At 38.7% G+C, this 26,437-nt stretch overlaps 1 protein-coding gene across 1 annotated transcript in view; it reads right to left on the bottom strand.

Moving 5' to 3' along the window:
- Positions 1-26,437, bottom strand: part of DNAH5 (dynein axonemal heavy chain 5) — a 259,158-nt gene that overhangs the window by 115,992 nt on the left and 116,729 nt on the right. Inside the window, exons 29-38 of the mRNA XM_012790275.2 lie at positions 25,979-26,178; positions 23,417-23,570; positions 21,708-21,871; positions 16,524-16,680; positions 13,110-13,322; positions 12,216-12,440; positions 10,646-10,818; positions 3,910-4,088; positions 3,310-3,497; positions 2,790-2,984 (exon numbers count right to left, since the gene is read on the bottom strand). Coding sequence (XP_012645729.2) covers positions 2,790-2,984; positions 3,310-3,497; positions 3,910-4,088; positions 10,646-10,818; positions 12,216-12,440; positions 13,110-13,322; positions 16,524-16,680; positions 21,708-21,871; positions 23,417-23,570; positions 25,979-26,178 — 1,848 coding nt within the window. The remainder of the gene's footprint in view (positions 1-2,789; positions 2,985-3,309; positions 3,498-3,909; positions 4,089-10,645; positions 10,819-12,215; positions 12,441-13,109; positions 13,323-16,523; positions 16,681-21,707; positions 21,872-23,416; positions 23,571-25,978; positions 26,179-26,437) is intronic.

Raw genomic sequence — 26,437 nt, forward strand, 5'->3', positions numbered from 1 at the left:
CCAGAATTAAACTGGGACCTCACTCATGACTGTCTCGTATATATCCATATATAAGTGGGTAGATAGGTGTCTTTTGAGGAGGAAGAAAAGCAACCACACATCAGGATTACCTCTGGGAGGAAGAATAAGGATAAATCAGGAAGCTTGGCCACCAACTTCATCCTTCCTTCGGTATGTATTTATAAAAGCTCAATCATGCCAAATTTCAGCATATATTAATATAAAGTGAATAATTAAAATCCAATCACCCAATCACTGTGGAAAATAGTACGGCTGCTCCTCAAAAAATTAAATGGTAGCAAAATAGAACAACCATAAGATCCAGTAATCCTACTTCTTGGAATATATCCAAAAGAATTAAAAGCAGGGTCTCAAAAAGATATTTGCATACCCATGTTCATAACAGCACCATTCACAGTAGCCAAGAGGTGGAAGCAACCCAAACACCCACTGACAGACAAATGGTTAAACAAAATGTGGCGTATACACACAATGGAATACTATTTAACCATAAAAAGGAAGGAAATCCTGTCACATGTTGCAACATGAATGAACCTTGAGGACATTATGCTAAGTAAAATGTGTCAGGCACAAAAAGACAAACACTGTATGATTTCATTCATATAAGGTATCTAAAGTAGTCAAATTCTCAGAAACAGAAATTAGAATGGTGGTTACCAGGGCCTGAGGGAGGAGGAAAAGAGAAGTTGTTTGGTGCTGCGGTCCCCAACTTAGGAAACATGGGCCACATAGCAGAAGGTGAGCCGCAGGTGAGCAAGTGAAGCTTCATCAGTATTTACAGCCACTCCCCGACACTTTCATCCCTGCCTGAGCTCCCTCCTCCACTCCCCTTTCCCCATCTGTGGAAAATTATCTTCCATGAAACTGATACCTGGTGCCAAAAAGGTTGGGGACCACTGGTTTAGTGGGCATACAGTTTCAGTTTTTCAAGATGAAAAAGTTATGAAAATCTGTTTCACAACATTGTAAATATACTTAACACTACTGAACTGTACGCTTGAAAATAATTAAAATCATAAATTTAATATGTTTTTACCACATTAAAAAATATCTATAGAAAAACAAAAACAGTTATCTGATAAGGTAATTGGGAGCAGTATGCCTCACTTAATACTAGTCATTTGGAAAACGAAGCACATAAAAATATTCACATTGAGGTCTTGCCATCAGGAAATTTAAATTCTAATAAAGACAATTAAGTAAAAATATGAATAAATTTGCATATAAGTAACAAGTGTTGGTGGGTAAAATGAATCATAGGAAAAATACCTATCAGAATTGGACTCTGAGTTAAATCTGTGGGCATAAAGGGAGATTCACAGAATGTTCATCAAGAGATCAGTATTGGACCAATTGTTCTGTACATATCAACTCATTTTATTCACAATGACCTTGTGAACATGGGTTGTAGGATATTCATGTTATATTCTTACATTTATTGCAGTGTGTCATCATTTAGCATAGTCTTTTAGTAATTTTATTTGAATATGCTAGAAAACTGTGGCATGATGCCCACTTCTGGGTGTTCATGTACTTGCAGGATCTTATCACCTTAAGAGTAGGAAGAACCTGTGATTTGCTTCTGCTAGAATACAATAGAGACAACAGGTTGCATGTGATCACATGTGGTCATATTACATAAGACTGTAGCACTCTTCTTGCTGTAATCTCTTTTCTTGCTAACTTCGAGAAAGCAAGTGAACACCTCAGGGAATCCCATATTGCAAAGAGCTCACATGGCCTGCAGGAACTCAAGGTAGGTGCCTCCAGACAACAGCCAGCAAGATATTAAAGCCCTCAGTCAGCCTTAAAACTTCTAGGAACAGAATTCTGCCAACAACCAGAGTGAGCCTGGAAGTAGATCACTCCTGGTCAAGCATCAGATAGAACTGCAACGCTAGCCAAGACCTTGATTATAGCCTTATTAGACATTAATGACAGGACCCAGTTAAGCTGACTCCTGATCCACAGACACTGTGTAATAATCACTGTGGCATATAATAATAAATTTGCAAAGCTATGGAATCAATCTAAGTGCCCATCAACTAAGGTGTGGATAAAGAAAATGCAGTATATATTATAAACTGTGGAATACTACTCAGCCATAAAAAAGAATGAAATAATGTCTTGCAGCAACTTGGGTGGAACTTGAGACCAGTACCCTAAGTGGAATGGATAAACAAATACAACATGTTCTCACTTGTAAGTGGGAGCTAAACAATGGGTATATATGACCATAAAGAGGGCTAAGGGACATTGAAAACTAAGAATAGGGGAGTGTGGGAGGTGGGTGATAGATCAGAAATTACTTATCAGGAACAATGTACATGATATTGGTGATGGCTACACTAAAAGCCTTGACTTCACCTTTGTATAATTTATCTATGTAACAAAAAACAATTGTATCCCCTAAATCTATTGACAAAAGAAATGAGAAAAGTAAATGATTGAGAGGTTCCTAGAAACCAGGATGATCATATTATAATGAATATATAGGTGGAATAAACAAACATTAATATCCATAATTCTTTGGCTTTTAAATCAGTTTGGGTAGTATTTACTTCATTTCTATGCTGTCAATATTAATTTCTTTAAATGTACTTCTCAATTAAACTATGCATATAAAATTATTTTATAATGATACACCTTCCTACTTTGCATCAATAAAGAACTTTGTCAACAAGCCCAGTCTACAATTTTTCAAAATGAGAACATTTAACTAGCTAAATGAAATATGCCTTAGTACAGAGGCCTCCAGAATGACACACCTGCTTAGAAAGCTGCTCCTCACACAATTTGTAGAGTGTGAAAAACTTCCTGGCCAGAACAACATTGTCAATGAAGCCACAACTTGCCAACTTCACCCTTATGATTATCTGACGGTCAGGGACCATCATGGCCACCGTGCGGAAGTTAATCTTCAAGTTTTCAGGGAGTTCCTGCCGCCCAGCATAGCCAGGATTCTAAACAGAAAATACAACCCCAAAACAAACAATATGATTATGGTCCAACATGCACATGTTAGCATGATATCGGATTTGTTCTATACATGCAACAAATCTGGAATTGCAACCAGAGATCTCACTCACACATCTCATTCTAGTCTCACATGGATAGAACAAGCTATGAGTTATTAATATATATTTGTTTAACACTAAAGGCTTTCACACAGGAGGGAAAATTACAATCCCAATTTCCATTCATGGAAAATAGATGACATATGACCAGGGAGATGCATGTAGACTGTGATAAAGCTGAAATTAGGTAGATTTTCAGGTGTCTCCTTACCATGGTTAGAAAAAGCCCAAATTCAGGGTTCATAGTCACAGTATCACCATCAGTAAAAATAAAAGATTTTTTATGCTCCTTTTTACATGTCAGAATAATGGAAATTTGCTGGGCTGCAACTGACAGAACTGGTAGATCAATACGGTTAAATTCATCGAAACAACCCCAGGATCCAGACTGTGCCAGTCCTTAGAAAGGAAATTAAATAGAAAATCCAATTAGTATACAATTTTGGAAAGCCATGGAAAAGGATATAATGAAGCTGCCAAAACAAGCCAGATATAGGTTTGTTGAAAAATAAAGTTGAACAAATACATCATGCATCAAATAACCCAAAAGCAGCTCACAATCTGGCACTTTATCTGTAAACACCCAACATTCAGTGATAAAGGAACATCACAAAAGGCAACTGATACTAACAGTTGGTGCACACAACACTAACAAGATTAAAGATTTTCCAAAATGTTTTACAAAGTTGAAAAATGACCCTAAAAGGTAGCCAATTGATGAAAAATAAATTTCAAAAAGATATTCTACCTTAGCTGAAATTTCTTACTAAATTAAAAATAAATTAATTAAAAATATATACATAACCCAAACCTTTAAAAATCCGTCCAAGCCCTCGGAAATCCATCTGGTCCGAACAATTGAAAACCACGACATATTTTCCAAGACATCGTCCCATATCTTTGGTAGTTTCTGTTTTGCCTGTTCCTGCAGGTCCAGCAGGGGCTCCTCCCATGCTCATTCCTAGAGCTTGAGCCAACGTGATATAACACCTGGAGGGGAAGAACTATCACTAGAACTATCCCACCAGCATCGAGAAGGTACTTCGAAGACATCATAGTGAATGAAATGAAACCCGCATGAAAATAGAAAACAGGAGATCTAAGCCCTTGTCCCTACATAACATTTCCAAAAATACACACTAAAAGACACTTATCCTTGTCAATGTTGACATGTGTTCTGTAAAAAGGAGGAGGTAATCTATGGTCAAATTAGTTTGAAAACAATTGAAAAGGTTAAACAGTCTACTGCTGAATTTTTCAGGCTTTCTCATCATGATGTGTATTGAGAATTTCCAAGTATGAAAAATTAAACACAGCATTTCCAAAATTTGCTTGGAATCTTTTTTCACAGAAATCTGTTCCCATCTAAAAAAAAAAAAAGATATTCTGTGAAACAGATTTGGAATGATTTAAATAGATTAATCACCCTTTTGAATCTAAGAGCCGATAATTTGATGTACTTGGGATTTGAATCACATGCTGCTAAATAACCACATCTTGAATCTATTTCTGTGAGCAGCTATGAGAGATGCTCACATACCTTCCACTGTGTCTTCCCATATGAGATTAACAAGTAAAAGACTGGAGAGAGCAGACAAGAATGCCCGGGAAGGAAAGGTTTTAACCTGATAACTTGCTGATGAATGACTTGATTCCAAGCACCACCTGGTGTTGTCAAAGGAGACAATTTGTAAAGTGATGCGATTTACGGTTTTCTTATGGCCAAACTATAAAGCATTCATCTGGACTTGAAAAATATTTCAAAGGAAATGAAGTGATTATCCAGCATGAAGGGTGGAAACGAACAGTTAGCACACCAACTGGAGGTGCTCCAGGGTCTCTATTTTATTGGAAACAGGTGCTGAAAAGGCAAGTCAGTGACTCAGCCCTGAATGTATACGGAGCCTGGACGTGGAGGAGAAGATCTGGGTGGGGTCTTAGTTCTCCCCTTGCACTTTCGCCATCCCTTTCAGAGCGGAATTTGTCATAACAACAGCCAACACGGTGTGCTCCACATGCATTATCTCCCTTAATTCTCCAGAGAACTCCGGATGGAAGCTACTGCTCTTTTCCCCTATTCTACAGGTGAAGAAAGAGGCTCACAGAGATTGAGCAACTTTTCTCAGGATTGCAGTGGGAGAGCTAAGACATGGGCCAGCCTGTCCAGCTTGTAAGCCAAGCCCTGTCCCTGCCCAGTTCACCCTACCCTACCAGGATAAGAAATAGGTCTCCATCAACTCTGTCCACTCAGCTGCTCCGCCTCCCAAACCCTCATTATAACTGGGATCGTTGGGTTTATATTTAAACTGAAAAAGTAAGTAGCAAGTTGCTTCAAAGAAATCATCCTATTTACCTGAAAAATGAGTGGGCATGTCAGGTGACTTATCCCTTACTTTCTCTGCTTGGTGAGGCTTCAAACCAACTGCTACACTGGTACCCAAATGGCCTTTCAGTGACAAGAATGATCTGTCGGAGCATCTCCATGCACTTGCTAATGAGACTCTTCCCAGAGTATCCTATACGCATGTGTGTGTGTGTCTCCCTCCCTCCCTTCTCTCTTGTCCTTTCTAATCTCTTTCTCTTAGCTATTTTCAAAAATGTCTCCATTTGTGAACAGGGTTTGAACTTTGTATGTTTTAATGGCCTGTTGACAACTCTGTTTTAGTTTTCCACCTTGCAATTAGACTGCTGTAAACTCTCTGCTGTCAGGATCTGGGTCTAGTTCACACTTGTACCCTCAACTACTTGCCTAACCCCTGGCACCTTGTGTGCTATGAACATTTGTTGAATAAATGGCTTGCACTGGTCCACCCATACACTCTTATCTGGTTTCTCCCATCCCGACAGCTACTGGAATTAGAGATTCCACAATGCCAAATGAACAGCAACCAACCCCATGACCCAGCGCTCATTAGCACTCAATTTGACTAAATCCCTCACCATTAAGTATTCATATCACAGTGGATGCATTTCATCACATGTAAACCAGAAGTGGTAACAGCTCCTATTGATTCTAAGATGCTGAAAAGTTTCCTAAGAACACAAAGGTGCATGTGTCAGCAAGTTATTTTTCTTTGTTGAGAGCTTAGTTTAGTCACAGACTCTTTGATTATAGGATATTCTTAAGAAAAAAACAAAAAGAAACGTTGCTAAAGAATGCGTTATCAGCGATTAAGAAAAAACAGCAGTCATCACAGAAATAATGACTACCATTTGCTCTGTGTATTCATATTACCTCTAGTCCATACAATGAATAATTCCAAAGACGGGAATCAGAGACATTGGGTGTCTTCCTAAGACTACACAGCTGCTATAGGCATAGTTGAGTGGTCAACGGTCAGGCATGACTCACAGAAGCTGTGAGAATATGTCAGGGAAAGATACACATGTTTTAGGTCTGTCTACATTTCTTATCAATCAGATAAGATGCTTTCATCAGCCCTCAACTTCCTCTGCCCTGTGCCTTAAGTGACAGCAGTGGTCCAAACAATTCTATTCTTCTCTGCGCATGCTCAGAAATGGGAGGAAGGACGGGTCATTAAAAACACCATTTGTTTTTGGCCGAAGGTGCTATATGTCATCATATTATAATGACTATTTGATCATGTGAAACATGTGCAACTCTGCCTACATGGGGTTGAGCTTCCCAGAGCCCAGAGAGCTGCCGCAGTTGCTGAATTTTCACAAATCAGTCAGGGAAATGCTAACAACAAATCTATCAGTGCCTCCAGCATTTGACGTTTGTAAAGTATTAATCTTAGCGAGGAATTTTCTTTTGTAAAAGAGAGCAAATCTTGCAATGGAATCCCAATAACCAGCAAAATGTGATGAATCACCTCTCATATAATCAAATTATTTAAAGAAAAATGAACAAGTGAACAGTTTGGGTGAATCAGGTTGAAACACCTCTGTGCTTGGGTTCAGAAGCACCTCTGCTTATACACTTATAAAAAATTTCTTTAGCTTTTAAAGTTCTCAAGTGTTTTGATATAAAAAATACATATAGTGAATATAGTGAAAGAATCGAGTTGCAGGAAAGGTTGTAAACTATGATATCTATATGTGAAAATTTAAAAATAATTTTGACATATAGCCATGCAAAGTTTTCAGAGGCATAGAAATAAACTGTAAATCATTTTGAAAACTCAGAAAGTTTTCCCTCCCACATTTTCTACTTTATGTTCTTCTGTACCACTTAAATCCATTCAGATACAACTTTGGAAATAATCATTTTTTCATGTATTTGAGAAATATGTATTTAGCACCTGTTATGTGACAGAACTATTCTAGTGAATAAATCACATAAAACCCATGCCTCAAGAAGCTTATACTCTAAAGGAAGGAAACAGATTATTTTAAAAATAAGAAACTGGGTCAGAAGGTTGTGGAGTGTGAGGATTGCTCCTTCATATGTGGAGGGTCAGAGACCCCTCTGAGGTGACATCTGAGCAGAGGCCTGAAGAAGTGAGGAAGCAAACTAAGCCAGTATTGGAGGAAGAGGGTTCCAGGCCAAGAGTGCAACAAGTGCAAGGGTCCTGGGGCAGGACTGTGCTGGCACTGTTCAAGGAAGCAGGTAAGGAGCAGGTAACTGGAGCCGAATGACAAAAGAGAGGCAGAGAAGTGGCAGAAAATGGGTAAAGGCCAGATAGTGGTGGGCCTCTTAGGCTGAAGTGAGGACATTACTTTTACTTTGCATGAGATGGAACCACAGTGGAGGGTTTAAGGCAAAGAAATGACAGGATCTGACTTATATTCTGGTATTTTAACTGAGAACAGAGTGTACAGTGACAACAGCAGAGGCAGAGAGCCCAATTCAAAGACCATCACAATAATCCAGGTTAGAGGTTATGACGGTTTGGATAAAAGTGGTAACAGCAAAGGGGTGAAAAGTGGTCACTTTCTAGATGAATTCTGAAAGTAGCACTGGCCAAGTTGATGGTAGATTGGATAATGAGGTGAGAGATAAAGAAAGGCTTCAAGGATGCTCCAAGGATTATTGGACTGAACAACTGGAAGGTAACATCCACAGGTTTCAGGGATTAGGACATGAGCATCTTTGGGAGGACCATTATTCTGACTACCACACTTCCCCCACCACTCTGATAACATGGAATGGCTATTTACTAAAATGCAGAGATGACAGGAGGGTACTTTCGTGGGAGACAATCAAACCTGCTAAGGTAAAATATCCTGTAAGCATCCAAGTGGGCATCTAGTGTAGGCAGGTGGATCTATGTGTCTGGAATTTGGGGGAGAAGCCCTGGATGAATGCAGACATTTGAGGTCAACATTTAGTGGTATTTAAAGCCATGTGGGATCACTAAGGAGACAGAGAAGAAAAGAGCCCTGGCATGCTCTATGTTTAAGAGGTCAGAAAGGTGAAGAGGAACCACCAGTTGGAACAGGTATGAAGGGACAAGCAGACCAGAATGAGGAACCAGGTGAATGTGGTGCTCTAGAAGCATTGTGAAGAAAGTGTATCAAAAAGGAGAGAATGATGGACTACGCCAATCCTGCTGATTATTCAAGAAAGACGAGATCCAGGAAGAACCATTGGATTTAGCATCCTGAAGGTCAGGGTGACTTTCACAGGAGCTGTTTTGCCAGAGTGATGGGGAAAGTGTGGTCATCAGAATATTGGGCCCCCAAAGATATCCACATTATAATCCCCGGAACCTGTGAACATGTTACCTTCCATGGCGAAAGGGACTTTGCAGATGCCATTAATGGTAAGGACATTGAGATGGAGGGATTATCCTGGATTACCCAGTAGACCCAATCTAATCTCAGGAGTCCTTGAAAGGGGAGGAGAGAAGCAGAAGGGTGGGCCAGAGACCTGAGACAGCAGAAGAAAGAGAGATTTAAAGCATGAAAGTGACTCAACCCACCACTGCTGGCTTTGGAGACAGAGGAAGGGGTTGAGAGTCAAGGCAGCCTTCTGGAGCTGGAACAGCCCTCGGCTGACAGTAAGAAAATGGGGTCCTGGGTCTTACGACCACAAGGAAAGGAATTCTGCCAACCACCTAAAAGAGCAGGAAACAGATTCCCCGCTGGAGTCTCCATGTAGGAACACAGCCCTGCTGACACCTGATTTTAGTCCAGTGAAACCTGTGTGAGATTTCTGATGTACAGAACTGTAAAAACAGTAAACTCATGTTGTTTCAGCGTCTGAATTTGTGGCGATTTGTTAGGGCAGCAAAAAGTAAAAACTAACACCGAGCGCCTGGAGTGAGTTCAAAACAAACCAGGTGGAGAGAAGTTGTGCTTTTGAGGGGTTTTGATGGGAGCGCAGGAACTGGAAGGAGACGGGAGCCATCACAGTGGGGTTTTGTGTGTGGGGGCACTGCAGCATGCGTGTATGTTGATGAAAACGATCCAGTGGGGTTTTGTGTGTGGAGGCACTGCAGCATGCGTGTATGTTGATGAAAATGATCCAGTGGGGTTTTCTGTGTGGAGGCACTGCAGCATGCGTGTATGTTGATGAAAATGATCCAGTAGGAAAGTGAAAATCGATGCTGCGCCCAGAGAGGAAATCGTGGGCTCAGTGGAGGTGTTGGCTTTGGATGGTAGCGCAAATGATCTATCTAGACAACCAGGAGAGAAAGAGAGTTCGTGGGGAGAGGTGACCGGGTTAATGGGCGTGGTGGTGGAAGACGAGTGCACGGTCTCTCCTGCGACCGCATCTGTCTTCTCAATAAAACAGGAAACAGGGCCTTCAGTGGAGAGAGAGGAAGGGAAGGAAGTACTGGAGGTTTGAAGGAGAGGAGGTGTGAGATAACCATGTACGCGTTTCAAGGGAAATTTCTATTTGGTAACTCTTCACGGTTTTTAAATGAATAGCGTTTTTAATTGACAAGTCATCATTACATACGTTTATGGGGTTACCGTGTGTTGTTATGTTACATGCACACAATGTGATGCGACAATAGAGATTCAGTGCATCCCTGAACAGAGAATATACAGTGTGGCTGATGCCACATGTTCAAATTAGACTAAGAGAATTACAGAGTATCACTCCTGGGAGGACCTTTGGAGACAGGCTAGTTTATCTTGCAAATGAGGAGACTGAGTCCAGGGAAGCTGTCGTGGCACTCTCACTAATGCCTCCAAAAATGCAAAGCCAGGTGCCTATCCCTGCTTTTCACATGCAGTGATACTCAATTTCTTTCCTGCTAAAAAAAACCACCTTAATTGTTTCTCAGTAATGAAAAGGTTCTAAAGCAGCCCTCAAGGCCCATGGTGATTTGTACCTAGTGACACAGGGCAATTAATTCCCTTTCTTCCCCATTCACTGTCCACAGATACATTTTAACTTCACCTTTATAAGACTGAAGGCAAAGAAAGAAAGGTCTGTTTCAGTCACAAACCTAATTCCCAGATGAAGACACAGGTATAAAGCTAAAAATACTAGATTTCAAAGGTTTTAATATCAAGGAGCCAGTAAACCCTAAAGAGACATTGAGCAAAAATCCCCTGAACTCCAGAGAATAAAAGCGGCAGGGGAGGAGGGGAGCAGAGAGGCTGAGAAATCAGAATCCTCCCGTCACCTGTCTGTGAGTGGCGTGATGACAAGCCTGTCAGTGCAGCCTAAAAATTCATTCTGGTATATGAAAGCCACATCTGTGATATGAATCATCATCTTGTCAGTATCTTCATTAAAATAAAATCGGCACTGTTTCAGCCACTCAAAGTCCTTAGGACTCTTGATATGCATGTGACACTGAAATTCAAAAGATATATGTTAGAACTGTGATAAGAATCACTTATTAAACACACACATTAGCATTCATGTAGATCATAAAGTGAAATAAATGGAACTCAAAGACAACCCAACTGGTTCAGAGATGTCAACCATATCACCAGCCAACCCATTCATTCACTGATCAATAAAAAGTAAACTGTAGAAGATATGGGGAAAGGAAAATTCAAGAGCAACCCCTTGTTATTCCCCTTCCATGTACATGGCATTACATACTTTAATAATAAGATGTTCATTTCTTAAATTTTGCCCTTAAATGCCCAATACCATAGTCCTAGTCATGAAATATAATCTATGAAAAACATGTTTTGGCATACCAAGACAGAACTAAACAATCTCATCAGGAAAAAGGCGTCTCTTAAGATTGTGACAAAGTATATTGTTGAGGGTTTTTTTTTAATCCATTAATTATTTTTCCTAGGAATTACATGGGGCCAAAATTTCTAACATCTAAATGACAAGTTATTGCCTAGCAATGCTTTTGTCTGAATTTTTAACCAAAATTTTAAGCCACTTTAATCATTTTTCTTTGACAAATAAGAAATCTAAAATTACTCTGAGCCCTTTATTTCTCAGAGTGGCAAATAGTGTGCTTAACTATTAAGAGAGGAGATTAGCACACAATAGCTTGAATGCGCTGCCTGTATTTCCATCACATCGGTACCAATCTTTCATAATCTTTTTTACATAATGGGCTGAGACACAATCCAAAAAATTATTATGAAAATAAGAGCTTCTTGCCTCTTTTATCTGATGTTATATTTTACAGTAAAGGACAAATTTCATTTCATTTCTTTTCACATTTCCCATTTCCTACAGCTACTGAACTCTCTTTTTCCACTCTATTCTCTCCTTACAGGCAAAAACCTGCATGACACCTGAATGTCACAAGCTATATTAGGAAAGACCATTTGCAATCAATGACATAAAATGTAGCAAAACTTGTCCAGGATGTGATTTTTCAAAAGGTCCTAAACAGCTCCACTGGCAATATTACTAATAATTTCTTTAGCAAGAAACTGGTGATCTTCAGTTAATAGCTAAAAGGAGAAAAAGACAAATGAAAGCTTTCCAGGATGCTATATGACATTTTAACATTAAAAAATAATCACAGAAAGAATTGTAAAATAAAGTCTAATTGTCTCCGTAACATCTTAGCATAGATCATCGGAATATGACTGACATTTCAGTTAAGGACTGAAAAGAAAATCTGACGACAAGCTCTGATTATGAAGATGATTCTTTGCCTGAATTTAACCTTTTCCCTGAATTCAATCAAACTAATTCTAGTGGGTAAACACAGATAGCGTCTAGGATTTGCTTTTCTGGATATGCCACAGCGTTTATAAAGAATTTACCAGCTCATCAAAGATATCCCGTTGGTGCACATGAATAGTAATCAAAGTCTCGTATTTCACCCGTTCTGCGGAACTCAGATCCTTTGTGGTGACATCTATCAGTGTGTTTAGCAGCTCCAGGAAAGACTGATTGGTTTTCTGCATGATTTTTTTATCAAACTTGGCATTTCTAAGGGCTTCTTCTGAGTCCCGTGTCCATATCATCTGAATTCCTAATAACCCAACCTTATGGAAATGAAAAAAAGGGTTTATGAGTATGTGTGGCATATTTATACATTTAAATAGAAAGTAGAACATAATGAATAGCTGTGATTTTTATGAAAGTATAAGGCCTTGATTACATCAATTTGAGACCTTCTTTCACAACCTATCCAGAACTCTACTTCTTTAAGTCATTTGTGTTTAAGTCACATTTCTTCCTAGATAGATGGTAAATTTCTTGCAAGTAAAGAACGTCTTAAACTTGCTTTGCCCAAACTAGCACAGTGTTTATGCAGAGTAGATGCTCACAAAATCTTTATTGATCACAATGTCTAAAAAAACACTGTTTCCTGTATTTTATGCTAAAATATATTTTCATTTTTCTAGTAAAGCATCCACTAGGTACATTTTTTATGATTTATATACATTATTACATAAAGATATTCCATAGGGGGAAAAATTGTTTTAAGTTAAAGAAAATATATCAAATATCTCTACAGCCCAAATACACATTTAATTCTCTCTATATATGACTATATAATCTGTAGTTGAGATCTTTATGGTTATCTATATTTAGTGAAAATTTTAATATTGGTCCAGAGTTAAATGATAGCCATTTGTGAAGATTACAATAGATGATGTCTGAGATTTAAGATGACCACAAAAAATACTTTCCAATTTCAATATACTGACCTGAGCAGGAAAGAATGAAAGAAATTCAATTAGTTGGAAACCTGTTTCTTGAATATTTGTAGCTGCTTGGCGAATCACATGATGTAATGAGGACTGGGATTCTTCTAAGAGAGAATTAAGCCAGACTTCCACATTGCCCTCTGCCATCACAGGTTTACCCAATTCAATCGTCTCGCCCTCTCGTGAGGAAACTGACAGAATTCGATCGTAGATCTACGTTAGAAGCCAACAAAATAGCTATAGTCATATAAAAAATTTTTAAATGTTTACCTTTCCTCCATTCTCTTCTTGTGAATGTTTTCCTTCCCATAGAAAGTTAAGCTACAGATTATAAAATACTGCACAGGGCAAGACATAATATAAAATTGATTTCAAAACAATAAAAAAAAAGTTACCCATGAAATCTAAAAGTAAATAATAAAAAAGTTACCCATGAAGTCTAAAAGGGAATCCTCAATCAATTCCAAATAATCTACATCATAAGGGGGAAAACATTTTCTAAAGGAAATATTTAATACAAATGGGATGATGAAAAAAAATCTCTAAGGTTTCCCGAGTGAAATGAGTCTCTCTCAAAGCTTGTCATTCCACGCCACAAGATTATCAAGTTGACATTAGCAATAACCTAGTCAATATGATCAATGAAAACATTTTACAAGGTAATTCCAATTCTGTACCAAACCTGGCACTTTTTACAGGAGATCTTGGTCCCACATGATGTTTTCTAATTCAAACCCAGCTCCTATTCTGGTCTTTCACTTCCATTCATTCCCATGCAGTATGACAAAATGAGAATAGCATAGTATTTGGAGTTCTGAGATACATTTCATGACCATGCACTATTGGAGGAAAACATCTCTGAGACTAAATTTCTTGCCTATAATTAGCCATTAGAAATCATGCTTGCCCTGTTTCCCACCTCGCTAGCTGTTCATGCCAATTAAACAAAATAACACAAACTATAAAGTAAATGCAAATGTTTGTTGTCATTTCTGTTCTATGGTAAAATGGAATGTTGTTCCTTTGGGCTCAGATTTAGTGCTGTGCTAATGGAGTCCTCCTCAGTTGTAGACAGAAGCAGTCTACCAGGAAGCTAATGAGTCTTTGGTTTCAGGGCCCTTCAATTAAACAGACCTTTCCAAGGCTCTGGGCGTAAGATTGTACTTACGATTTTATAAGATTCAGAACTCACACAACCAGGATATGCCCCTGGTTTTAGAAATCTTGTGGTAGGGAAAATAAAAAACAAAAGCAATGCTATCTTAAGAATTAATCGCCATGAAAAGAAGCTAAAAATCTGTGGGTGTTTAGTCAACCAAAGAGGAAGTTTAAATTGTCTTCAATGTACAGCTCGTGACTGGGAGAATCTTTGCTCCTGGACCATGAGATCACAGTGCTGTAGCTAAAAGATTTAAGTGACCACACATCAGGAAGAACTTCCTGGTTAATTTAAGTCCCTTCTTTCAACCCACACATCCACTAGATAAAAAAACATTGGTTTTAAGCCATTAAAATCCATCCTATCTCTCTACTATAAATAGAAAGAAACTAATTGGCCAACTAATATATATAGAAAAAATTAGCCGGGCATTGTGGCACATGCCTGTAGTCCCAGCTACTTGGGAGGCTGAGACAGAAGGATCTCTTGAGCCCAGGAGTTTGAGGTTGCTGTGAGCTAGGCTGACGCCACGGCACTCACTCTAGCCTGGGCAACAAAAGTGAAACTCTGTCTCAAAAAAAAAAAAAATCCATCCTATCTTTCCTTCCTCTCTGTCCCTTCTGACATGCTTTTATTATAGCAGTTAAGCCTTTTCCATCCTTTCTTTGCAATGGCTTTCAACAGTTTTCCTTGGTTCCTTTTACTCCACCTCCTGCCCTGCACCAGAGAAGCTTCCTCAAACACAAATCAGGTCACTGTCCTGAGTAAAAGCCAATATGGCCTGGTGTCAAGTTCAGGATGAAGTGGCATTCCACAACGTGATGCACTCGGTCTTTGGAATCTGGCCCATCCCTGCTTCTCCCTTTGCTCATTGTTCCCTGTTGTGAGTTGAATTGTGAACCCCCAAAAAGATATGTTGAGGTCCTAAGCCCTGGTATCTGTGTGGTATCTTTGTCTTTGCAAATGCAATCAAGTTAAGAGGAGGTCACCTTCTAGCCTCTAGAACAGTGAGAGAACACATTTCTGTTGTTTTAAGCCACAGCAGCCCTAGGAAAACAAATGCACTTGCTCACATACCCACACTTCTGACATCCCGGGCTGCCCACACCTCTGGGTCCCTTGCACGTGCCCTTCACCTGCCTGGCTATGTTCCACTCACCTTCAAAAGGTCAGTTCAAGTTCATATTCTCCTGCTAAAAGCCTTCCCTAACGCCCTTATGCACCCAGATGAGGGCTCCCTGACAGGAATTCCCTTGAACCTTGTGCTTCATACAAGCACAATAATAACAATTTAAGTCCAAAATCATCAACATATAATGACCAAATTTCTCTTTGTACTGCATAAAAATGACTTCAGGGTTAATCATGATGTAGTCTTCCTGGGAACCCAGGGGCCAGCTTCATGTCTGACACAAAGCAAGAGGCTTAAAAAAAAAAAAAAAAGCAAGAGGCTTGACCTTAACAACTGGTTTTTAATTGCTTATAATGGAATAGCTTGGAACACTGTACTAACTGCACACTATAGACTCTATTTGTTTACTCCTCTGTCTCCTGCACCAGAGTTGAGTCCCCAGAAGCTGATCCCAATGTTAGGCGTGACATCTGGCACACGGTAGTTCCTCAATAAAGTAAACTACATGCTAGGATGAATAAATGAATCTTACTAAGCACCAGAGGGAAACTGAACACAATATCAAATGGGAAGGATCACTTCCCTATTGAAGTTTTAATAGACGGATGGATTAGACAGTATCTTTGGCAACGGAGCAAGTGTAGGCACCCTCAAGTTGAATGACCTTTTTCAGGTCCCCTATAGCTCCCCAATTCCATAAACGTGAAAGTTTAAAAGAAATTTCAATAAAGCATGCTGAAAACTCCTGAAATCTGATTTAAAAAAATCAAATCACTGGGGCAATTCTGTTTATTCAAGGCACGAGTTCATGAGCAATTGGTTTCTTTACCTTGTTGGATTTCTAAGTGCTTAATTTGGTCTGTAAAACGATGAATGCCACATGCAATGCATTCTTAATCGCATTTAAGCTATCATTTTTTATTCAAATCTACACTTTGGATAGTAAAATATTGCTCAGTTTTGAAGGTAAATTGGATCCCAAAGTTTGTTCTCAGTTACTGACCAAGAATTAATGGACAGGAAAGTAACCCTTTGTAAACACGGGATCAGAGAACTACTTAATAAAGACCACTGAGATTCTAAGACGCAGTGATTGTTGGCCAGCAGTGAGAATGAAGTGAACCTTTTCGTGGAACTTGACAGTTTTAATGTTGTCAAACACATTCAGCAGGTGTGCTTGTATCGTGTGGGAGTCCGACGCTTGCCCCAAAATCTCCAGAAGGGCGGGGTCCGAGACAAAGAAGAACCGAGGGAAGCAGAGTCGTTTCTTCTCCAGATATCTAAGAAGGGAGGAAAAATATAGACACACAAAAACTGACCATTCTAGGAAGACATTAACCTGTATGGGAAAATAGGGAACACTGTGCCATAGTCTGATTTTCCCATATGATTTTTCAAAATCTTTTGGTTTTTTCATTTATAAAGAGATTTCTCAAATAGTTATTCCATATTCTGATGGAGAAATTATATTTTTCCAAACTTGGTGGCAGAATTTCTTCATTTTTTGCAAGTGCAATGTATACATTTTACTTAGCCTAGAAAATCTTATGCATCCTTTGTAGAGAACAGGATAAAATACACACAGGGAATTTTTGCTTTGGTTTGGTTTGGTTTTGCTTATAAGCACAGCACGCTGTGTCAGCTAAAGGCTCTATAATTATTATATCTTAAAGGGAATCCAATGAATCCATTGTCAGAGCAGAAGCAAAGTCCAGCTGTGACTGAGCTCCGTGGAGGGGCCTTGGCCCCTCTGCCTCCCGGAGTTCCAGAAATCCAGTTTTCAACTGCTTTTGCTTCTATATTTGCTTCATGCTATGGTGACTCCTTATGTTACAGATACATGGATTCTGTTACTTTCTGTAGCTCTCTGTCTTCATTTTCTAGCATATCTGGTTATAATTATGGTGTCTGAATTGCCCTTTCTGGGGAAATTTTACCAACTTTTTAAACCTTGAGCTTGTTTTTAGTTTTTAAATTTCTACTGTGCCTCCATCATTTGTATTATTTATTTGTTTCCTGTGTAAAATTTGGAGGAAACTTTCTTATTTCACAGCATAAGAATTCTCTTCCTAGGAAAATCGAGCCTTTGCTAGGCGATTGTGTAGATCAGAAACCAGAGCCAGTGACACCCTCTGCGGGCACCTGAGGAACGTGGGACGGTCCACAGTTGGTCAGCCACTGGACTCCTCTGGACTTCTCTTGCTGAGTAGGATGTCCAGGCTCAGGCAAGAGCTAAATTCCTCAAGATAAAAGAGGGGACGTTTTCAAAAAGAGGCAAAGAGGCCGGGCGCTGTGGCTCACGCCTGTAATCCTAGCTCTTGGGAGGCCGAGGCGAGCGGATTGCTCAAGGTCAGGAGTTCAAAACCAGCCTGAGCAAGAGCGAGACCCCGTCTCTACTATAAATAGAAAGAAATTAATTGGCCAACTGATATATATATAAAAAAAAATTAGCCGGGCATGGTGGCGCATGCCTGTAGTCCCAGCTACCCGGGAGGCTGAGGCAGAAGGATCACTCGAGCCCAGGAGTTTGAGGTTGCTGTGAGCTAGGCTGACGCCACGGCACTCACTCTAGCCTGGGCAACAAAGCGAGACTCTGTCTCAAAAAAAAACAAAAAACAAAAAGAGGCAAAGAAAAGAAAGAGATATAAGGGGAGGCTCGTGGTAAGTGAGGAATTGGGGAAAGAAATAGACATGTCTACAGTGATGATGATGGATAAGCCTTGGTGGGGGGTTGAAATCATCCTCCCCAACCCTCACAGGATGCTCAATAAAATGTACATTACAAGCTCTCGTGGCAACTGGATTTCTTTACTTTGGGCATCTGAAAAAGCACAAAGGATGCAGGATAAAAGAAGAGACAGCCCAAAGAGTCTGTTTTCTTACATCCCCCTCATTTTCTTAAAGTCTTTTATGCTGGTAATATTTAATTTTATGTTAGCTTTTTACTTTCTTAGTTTAAAATTGCTAATTTTATTATTTTAAATATCCCAATCCTTGTTATTTGCATAACTTTGATTTTCATTCTTATTAACTGACTTACTAATTCCTATTGGTTACTTGCTATCAGTAACTTGGCTTGATTCTGGTGAGGAATCTGGTCGTGCTTTCTATCTGGTTAGACTAGGATGGAAGGAGGCTGTGGGATGTGACAGCCAAACCCCTGTGATGGGGTGAAGAGACAACTTACCATCACAGAGACACTCCCGCTTAACCCCCACCCAAATTAATTTTTTTTTTTTAGAGACAGGATCTCACTCACTCTGTTGCCGAGGCTGGAGTGCAACAGTGTCATCATAGCTCACTCTAGCCTCCAATTCCTGGCTCACACGATCCTCCCAGCTCAGGCTCCCAAGAAACTGGGAGGCACATGCCTCCCAGGCACATGCCACCATGCCCAGCTCCCCAAACAAATGACACCTGATCTGTGTGAAGACTTTTCTTGTCTGTGCTGATCCTCAACAGCTTGGGAGGGTGTTGTTTTTGTGTAAATATGATTACTCAGATGTTTATACTGGACTTACACATGTTGCCTCACAACCTCTTCTTGGTAGTAGAATCAAAAGAAAAAGCTCAATTTTAAAAAAGCTGTGAATGAGTGAATAATTTCAGAGTGGACTTTTTCTCTAAAGAGTTATAAAATAATGGCAAAATTCCAGGTGATAGAATAGAATATGTCCACAGTAAAAACAAAGAATGAAAAATAGAAAAATATAGGTTAGGCCAGGCGAGGTGCCTCACACCTGTAATCCTAGCACTCTGGGAGGCCGAGGCGGGCGGATTGCTCGAGATCAGGAGTTCGAAACCAGCCTGAGCAAGAGCGAGACCCCATCTCTACTATAAATAGAAAGAAATTAATTGGCCAACTAATATATATAGAAAAAATTAGCCGGGCATGGTGGCGCATGCCTGTGGTCCCAGCTACTCAGGAGGCTGAGGCAGGAGGATTGCTTGAGCCCAGGAGTTCGAGGTTGCTGTGAGCTAGGCTGACACCACGGCACTCACTCTAGCCTGGGCATACAAAGCGAGACTCTGTCTCAAAAAAAAGAAAGAAAAATATAGGTCAGTATGTGTATGTGTGTGTGTGTGTCTGTCTGTCTATGGTGCGGGTGGAAGATGAGGAAGGAAGAGGAAAATAACAAACCAGCTGTGGGTGGACCAGCACATGACTCCTAGGCAAGATTTTGCATGGCGACTGAACGTATGTGATGTCCTAGTGATCCCCGCCCCTCTATCCTTCCATCCTGAAGAGCCTTGGGAGCATGGAAACTTTCCTCTTTCTCTCTGGCCTTATTGCGGTGGTAGACTCAGGGCCCTCATGTCAGGTCTACATCCAAGAACCTTCAGCAGTACCTGAACCACAGTTGGTCATGCTAAAAAATCATTATGGCTAAAAATAATGGCACAGCATCAATCACCTGAAAACAAAAATCCTTCTTTTTGCCAAATGTCTTTCAACAGTTACTTGAATTGATCTGACAATTTTATATAGCAGATCAAATCATTAATACCTGTGAGGCAATTTTTCTAAAAATTTATGCTGGAGGAATTACTTGCAAGTGTTTTTGCTTTGGAGTAGACACTTAAAGGGTGTTTTACTAACACTGACATTGGCTATGATCATGGTATTTAATAACCCTGCTTAGGACCAGTCTCTAAAGGAAAGGTATTATGGTGACACTTTATAGCATAGACCTTTGGGACATCCATCACCTAAATTACAGCAAATATTTCCTAAGGAAAATCTTGGCCCTACCTCTATCTCCTACTGAACCACCTCCACAGGTAGTGGAGTAGACACCCATTTAGGCATGGTCTTGTTTGGACTCTTCAAATTCCCCAAAAGGCGACCAACTTCAACATCTCCCCAACTGAATGCCTAAATCTATGAATTTGTCCTTAATCAGCAGCTCAGTTGCCTATCCTCTGGATTCTTGTCAGAGGTTAAATCTCTCATATTTTATGCTGCCCTATGCCTTCCATAACTTGGATATAAAAATGACATTCCTGAAGGATTTGTTGAAGTGTATGCAGTCATTCCATCTACAAGAAAGGCTTATGTTTGACTGACACTGTGATAAGAAAGTTGGTGAGGATTGTACTCAGGGGTCCCTTTTAAGAGGATAGACAATATAAATTCTTCCAGAGAATCAACTCAAGGACAAAAAAATTATAACATTTTCCTGAGCAACTAGTGCCTTTTATCTTCTGAATCCTATCAATGTTGTGCCTAATCATACATCTCTCTTTGCCTTGGGCCCTAGGAAAGGCCTTTGGTCTTTGAATCTAAGGTCCATTGACAGGTTTTCTCTGCACCAATTTTAGCATCTTAGTTTATTAGCCTTTCTCTTCCTCTGACCATAGCTTTCTCATCACCTTATTATTTTCCAGTAGCCATCTAAAAACTTTTTTTGGTTAGCCATGAAGAAATATTACTATCCATATTACTTACATGTTATCATACAGATATTTTTTTCTATTTTTAGCTTACTCACTTTTTTGTTCAAGTTTAATAAACTCCTCTATTTACTTAGCAGATATCCTTCCAAAGTACCATCTGAAGCTCAGTATTTTCACCATCACTGTGAGTGCAGCCTGGCTTCAGTGACCTGGGTTCCTCAGTGCACATGACAAACTGGCTATTCATAGGACACTCTTACAGATCACAAGGATATAGGAAAAGGTCATCTGTCTCCCAGTGTGGACCGAGGAGACATCATCATTTAATGTAAAGGTTCAGAATGAGAGGGTCTGCCTTTAGTCTCAAATGTACACTTAGAATATTACTGTTTAACATATTTCTACTTACATTATTTTATTTTGATCAACCGAGCGAAAAAAGATTTATGACTCTTGGAATTCACCAAGCCTACATATGTATGAGTGTGTGTGTGTCTGTGTGTATGTATATTCTTATCATATTAGACCCTGACTTTTGCATAATACTGACTACTTGTGGATACCATGCATTGTTTCATATAATGAATATAACAAAATATTTTGGTTCTACAGTGTTTAGCCAAGAATAATATCAGAAATATAGGTATATTAATTTTAAAAGACAAGAATGAATGATTTTAAGATCTCGTCCCAGTGCTAGATGTAACTTTATGTTCTGAGCCCAACATCAGGACAAATCTAGTAAGAATTTGGAAAGAATATAAGGCTATAAATATTCGTTTTATCTGTGCAACTTTATACATGAATTAAGTCTTGGCAAAAGAAAACAAATTTGGCTAATGCTACCTATTCCCTCTGTCCCCTTTCGTCTCTAGGATGCTGAGAGCTTTCTAAGAGCCAGTGCACTTACCCAGTAAGGGACTTCTGGCATATTTCCAACTGGTCCAGCAAGTGTGGTAACAGCTGCCCCAGGGTCTCATCTCCAACACAGCACTGGACTACACTGGGCATTTCGTGTGCCCGAGTCATGATCTTCACCCAAGATTTATCTATATTGGAAAAGCGCTTGGCTTCCTATGAGAACAAGGTAACAAAGCAAACTGGACTTAAACACATCTGTGATCAGATCGGACAGAGTATCTCACATCCTTCCAACTGAGGCTAGAGTTCTGACCAGTTCCGATAGCCAAACTATATGTACCTAATATCATGTAAGTACTATTTAAATTGTTTTGGGGCCTTTTGCACCATATCATTCTTTTTATTAAGAATCTTTATTAAGTAATCTTTATTAAGTATTCTTTATTAAGTAATCTTTATTAAGTAAGAATCTTTAGCCCAATTTTGGTACTCCCATTATGTTAAGTGAAAACAAGAAACAACTGCAAAAGTAACACAATACAAGATAATGTGGGAGGAAAGGACATTCATTTTTTTTCATGAGTTATCTCTAAATGGGGTAAATTTTCTATTTTTATGTTTGCTAACATTAAGTATTAGATTGTTTATCTAGAAAAATCATTTTAAAATGAGGATACAAAATTAATTCTAGTATAACTACAATATGGTAAAATATTTTAAATAGTTATTTTTGAGAAAAAATGGAAAATGCACAGATTATCTTGAGAGGGTAGTGGTCATTTTTATTTTCTTCCTCAAAGCTCTCTGTATATGACCAATAAGCATATACTACCAAATATGACAGCAAGAAACTCCACTTAGTTCCTTAAATATTGCATGTGAAAGTTTCTATTAAGTCCAATTTTAGATTCTTCTCTATCCATCAAGAAGAAAAACATGCACAAATATAAAAGCAAAAAATAAAATTTTAATGTGTAAATACATTTTACTATTGTCCAGAAAGTAGCCTGTCTTATAATCAGTTAACAGATAAACTAAAAACTAACCAAAAAGAAAGTTAGGAAAACTAAATGAAGGAAACATTTAACATAACCATGCTTCTAAAATTCAAATAAATTGTTAAAATGTTATAATCTTGCAGACAACTTAAGGTAATTGAATAAGAGTACTTGAAAATTGGTTAAAATGTCTATTAAAAAATCTCAAAATATACTCCGTAGGTACCTAGTAAGATAATTACAATTTGATAAGAAAACCATGCTCAACATCTTGAGAAAAAGGTCTGTTTTGGAGCTTTTTTCCTGCACATTTCTACCCTGCAATTTTACAGTACAGATATAATTGGTTATATTGTATAGTGTGCATTATTTCAAAATGTCAGTAGTAGAAGAACAAATTATCCTACCATTGTCAAGATAACTATGCCATAATTCTACACCATTCCAAATTCTACCTTGAAATTATCTGAAGAAGCATATAAATTATGCAGGCACTCATTCTTTGTTTTTTTAACCCATTTGTTTCCTGTCAAACCTCACAGTTTTGTATCATTCTTACTGTCTGACTGTCACTCCAATCCTTATCACAATCCCTCACTCCCTTTGAAGAATAATAACATTAACAGGGACAACAAAAAGATTTGGGAAGAAGCGTTCAATGGAGGTTAAAATACTATGGCATTTTTTAAGCGTGTATTTGTTCTTAGATTATTTCTCTAATTTGAAAACCCTGATGAAATTATAAAGAAAATTCCCAAACCTTGGGCAACTGCTTGGCAATGTCTCCTCCCACAAAAACAGCTTCTAAATAAATCCACAAGTTTTGCACTGTCATCCAGTTCTCGATGATGTCAGTTGAGTTGGAAAGGTACTGCACCCACTTCTGAATTTGGGCTTTGAATGGCATATTGTACCTGGAATAAAAGGCATGCTTAGGATTTTGTGTTTGTTGTGTTATTGTTTTCAAATTAAAAAGGTTTCTTAACATCTTAATTTTTTTTAACCTATTTCTTTACAACGTTGATTATGTGGTTGGTTTTTAAGATGATGCGACCAAGTGAGTAATCCATCACCATTTATTGGGCGTTGTTAGTCTAATTTTTCTCCTTTTGATCCAGAACATGGGAGTGATAGAATTGTAATCTTAGGAGCAGATCAGCCATCAGACTTGATTCCACCACGCTGCCACAGTAGTATAATGCTGGTCATTGCTGCCATGTCCAGGAGAGTAATATGCCCTCTCTACTGAGCTTCTGTGGCTATTCTGGGCCTCCTTCTAATTTCCCACCCAGCCAACCCATGTTTGGCGTATATGTGTGCTAGGTCGATGCCTCTCACATGGATAGTCTATCTTATCCTTTTTCCCCTTGAGACAGAGTGCCAGTGGCCTCCCAATATCTTTTTCTCATTCTTCTTTATATAGAGACTCCCATTTCCATGGGGGCTTGTAGCTACCCAGCTAAAATACTGAATTTCTCAACCGCCTTTGCAGCAATGTGAGGTCACAGAACTAAGCTTCACATCAATAGTTCTCAGCCTCAGCTGCACATTGGAATCATCTGGCAAGTATTAAAAACCACAGCTGCCTGCCTTGGTCCCACCCACAGAGATGCTGATTCAATAGGTCTGGGAAGTACCCAGATGTTAAGAATTTTAAAAGTTTTGTGAAGTTCACTAGTTTTGTTTGGTATGCAGTGAAGGTTGAGAACCACTCTCCTACATGAAATGTGAGTAATAGCACTGGATGCAGTGGGCAGCATGGACAATAAGGTCATGCCAGACAAAGCCTGAGTCCCTGATGATATGGTGAAGCTCCCATTCCAACTTGAATCATCAACATTAGGATCTCTTTTACATGAGAGAGATAGGAACTTCAGTCTTGCAAAAGCAATTTTATATGTGCTGCTTCTGTTATTTGCAAACTCAATCATAGATGATTGTACAGCCTATCATTATATTCCTTCTTCTCTTATTCTTTTATCAATCCCTCTAGCCCTACATAATATGGACTTGAAGTCATATTCTTGAATAAAATTTAAATAAAATTTTAATTTCCATATTCTTAATTATTAACCAAATTGTTTTAATATTCCACAAATTTTCTGAGTTTTTTAGTGCTCTTTGCTAGAATGTAGTTTCATAGAAACAGAGATCTTTGCTTTATTCATCGTTCTATCAACAGGACCTAGAAAAGCACATAGAACATAGTAGATGTTCAATAGACATATGTTGAATAAATGTTCCTCCTGTAATTCTTCCTGTAGATTTGATGTCATTAGTAAGAAAAGTGTTCCCACCCCTAACGCAGATAATTTTAACTTAATGTATGTGTGTGCCTTTTGTACGTCCCAAGGGTGTGTCATGGTCCATCTATCCTTCATTCCAGTTGAGTATGAATAATAATCAAGTTCATTAAAATTCATCAAATCCCGAGAAATTCAAAAACTCAACATTACCAATGATCTAATTCTCTAATATCTAATTTTATATCCCAATATTACTCAAGCATGCCAAGTAAATGGAAAGAAGAAAAATTTTTATCAAGACAATATTAAGTTGATGGTACCTCCTATATTAAAAGTATTGATACACATATACAGAGAATAGAGTGGGATTTTAAATCTATAATAACACAGTAATAACTCACATCTCAATGGAATCCATGTCATATGCAATTACCATGTGTTTGAGAGGATCCTGGTGAACAAAAAAATTATTTTGGAAAATGCAAATGGAAACAATGAAACAAAAACGGGTGAGTTCATGTGTCCATGGTTTGCATGTCCAAAATGAGATGGTTTTGCTGTTACTGTCAATTAGAAGTTTTAGACTGGCATTGGTCTGTGTTATTTTACTCCTCCTTAAGAATTAAATTCTTCCTCTACCTTGATTTGTCATCTCATTAAAGTGTGAACACAACTAAGAGTTTCTAGTCCATAGTGGTTGGCAAAAACGTTTTCAAATAGAATGATTATTCTAGAATTCAGAATAATGTTCCCCTGGACTCTGGAGCCCATTGAGCTGTCAGCTGTGCAGTGAAGCTTGTCAGCAGCAGAGTTGAAATGTTCCCAAGATCCAAGTGGTTAATTACATGCTGCTTTATTTTGTCCAGTTGATGGTCTCATACACATCCCACAAATAGAGACCAATGAAATAAAACCAGTGATATGCATGCTACGCCAAAGGCTAAAATTAAAAGCAAGTATTTTCAACATTGAATAAATTGTATGAGTATGTTATTATAATACATTTCTTATTAATTTTTCTTGAAATGTTTATTATGGTTCTCAAATCTAAGGGGAAAGACAGGTGGTTTTCCTACCTGTTGCTCAGTAGAGAACCCAGCAACATCAAGCTGTCTTCCATGTTGGCGATGATCTCTGAAGTACTGTCTCCTCGCAAGAGGAGTTCTCCACGAGTCTTAAAGCTGCCAAACGTGAATGTTTTGTTGTTCCATTCGTTGATCACCTGCTTCAGCTTTTGCTCAATGTCTCTCTCTTTCACTGCACTGATACAGATGTCCTATCAAAACGGCAAGCTCTCATTTTATTACATGAAAGTCACACACCCTTCCTTAACAGGCTAGGTTCAGCAGATATCCTGTCTTCACTATTTCTTCATATGCATCTAAAAACATTTATATTTTCAGATCCAAATTGCAATATAATAAATCATGTATGAATAGGCATATATCAATATAGGGAGAGAGATGGAAATAAAGATATGACTAAATGGAACCTTAATTTATAAAATTTCCCACCAATCTATGCCAAAAAGAAAG

The sequence above is a fragment of the Microcebus murinus genome, chromosome 11 (assembly GCF_040939455.1).
Source record: "Microcebus murinus isolate Inina chromosome 11, M.murinus_Inina_mat1.0, whole genome shotgun sequence".
In the NCBI taxonomy this organism is placed as follows: domain Eukaryota; kingdom Metazoa; phylum Chordata; class Mammalia; order Primates; family Cheirogaleidae; genus Microcebus; species Microcebus murinus.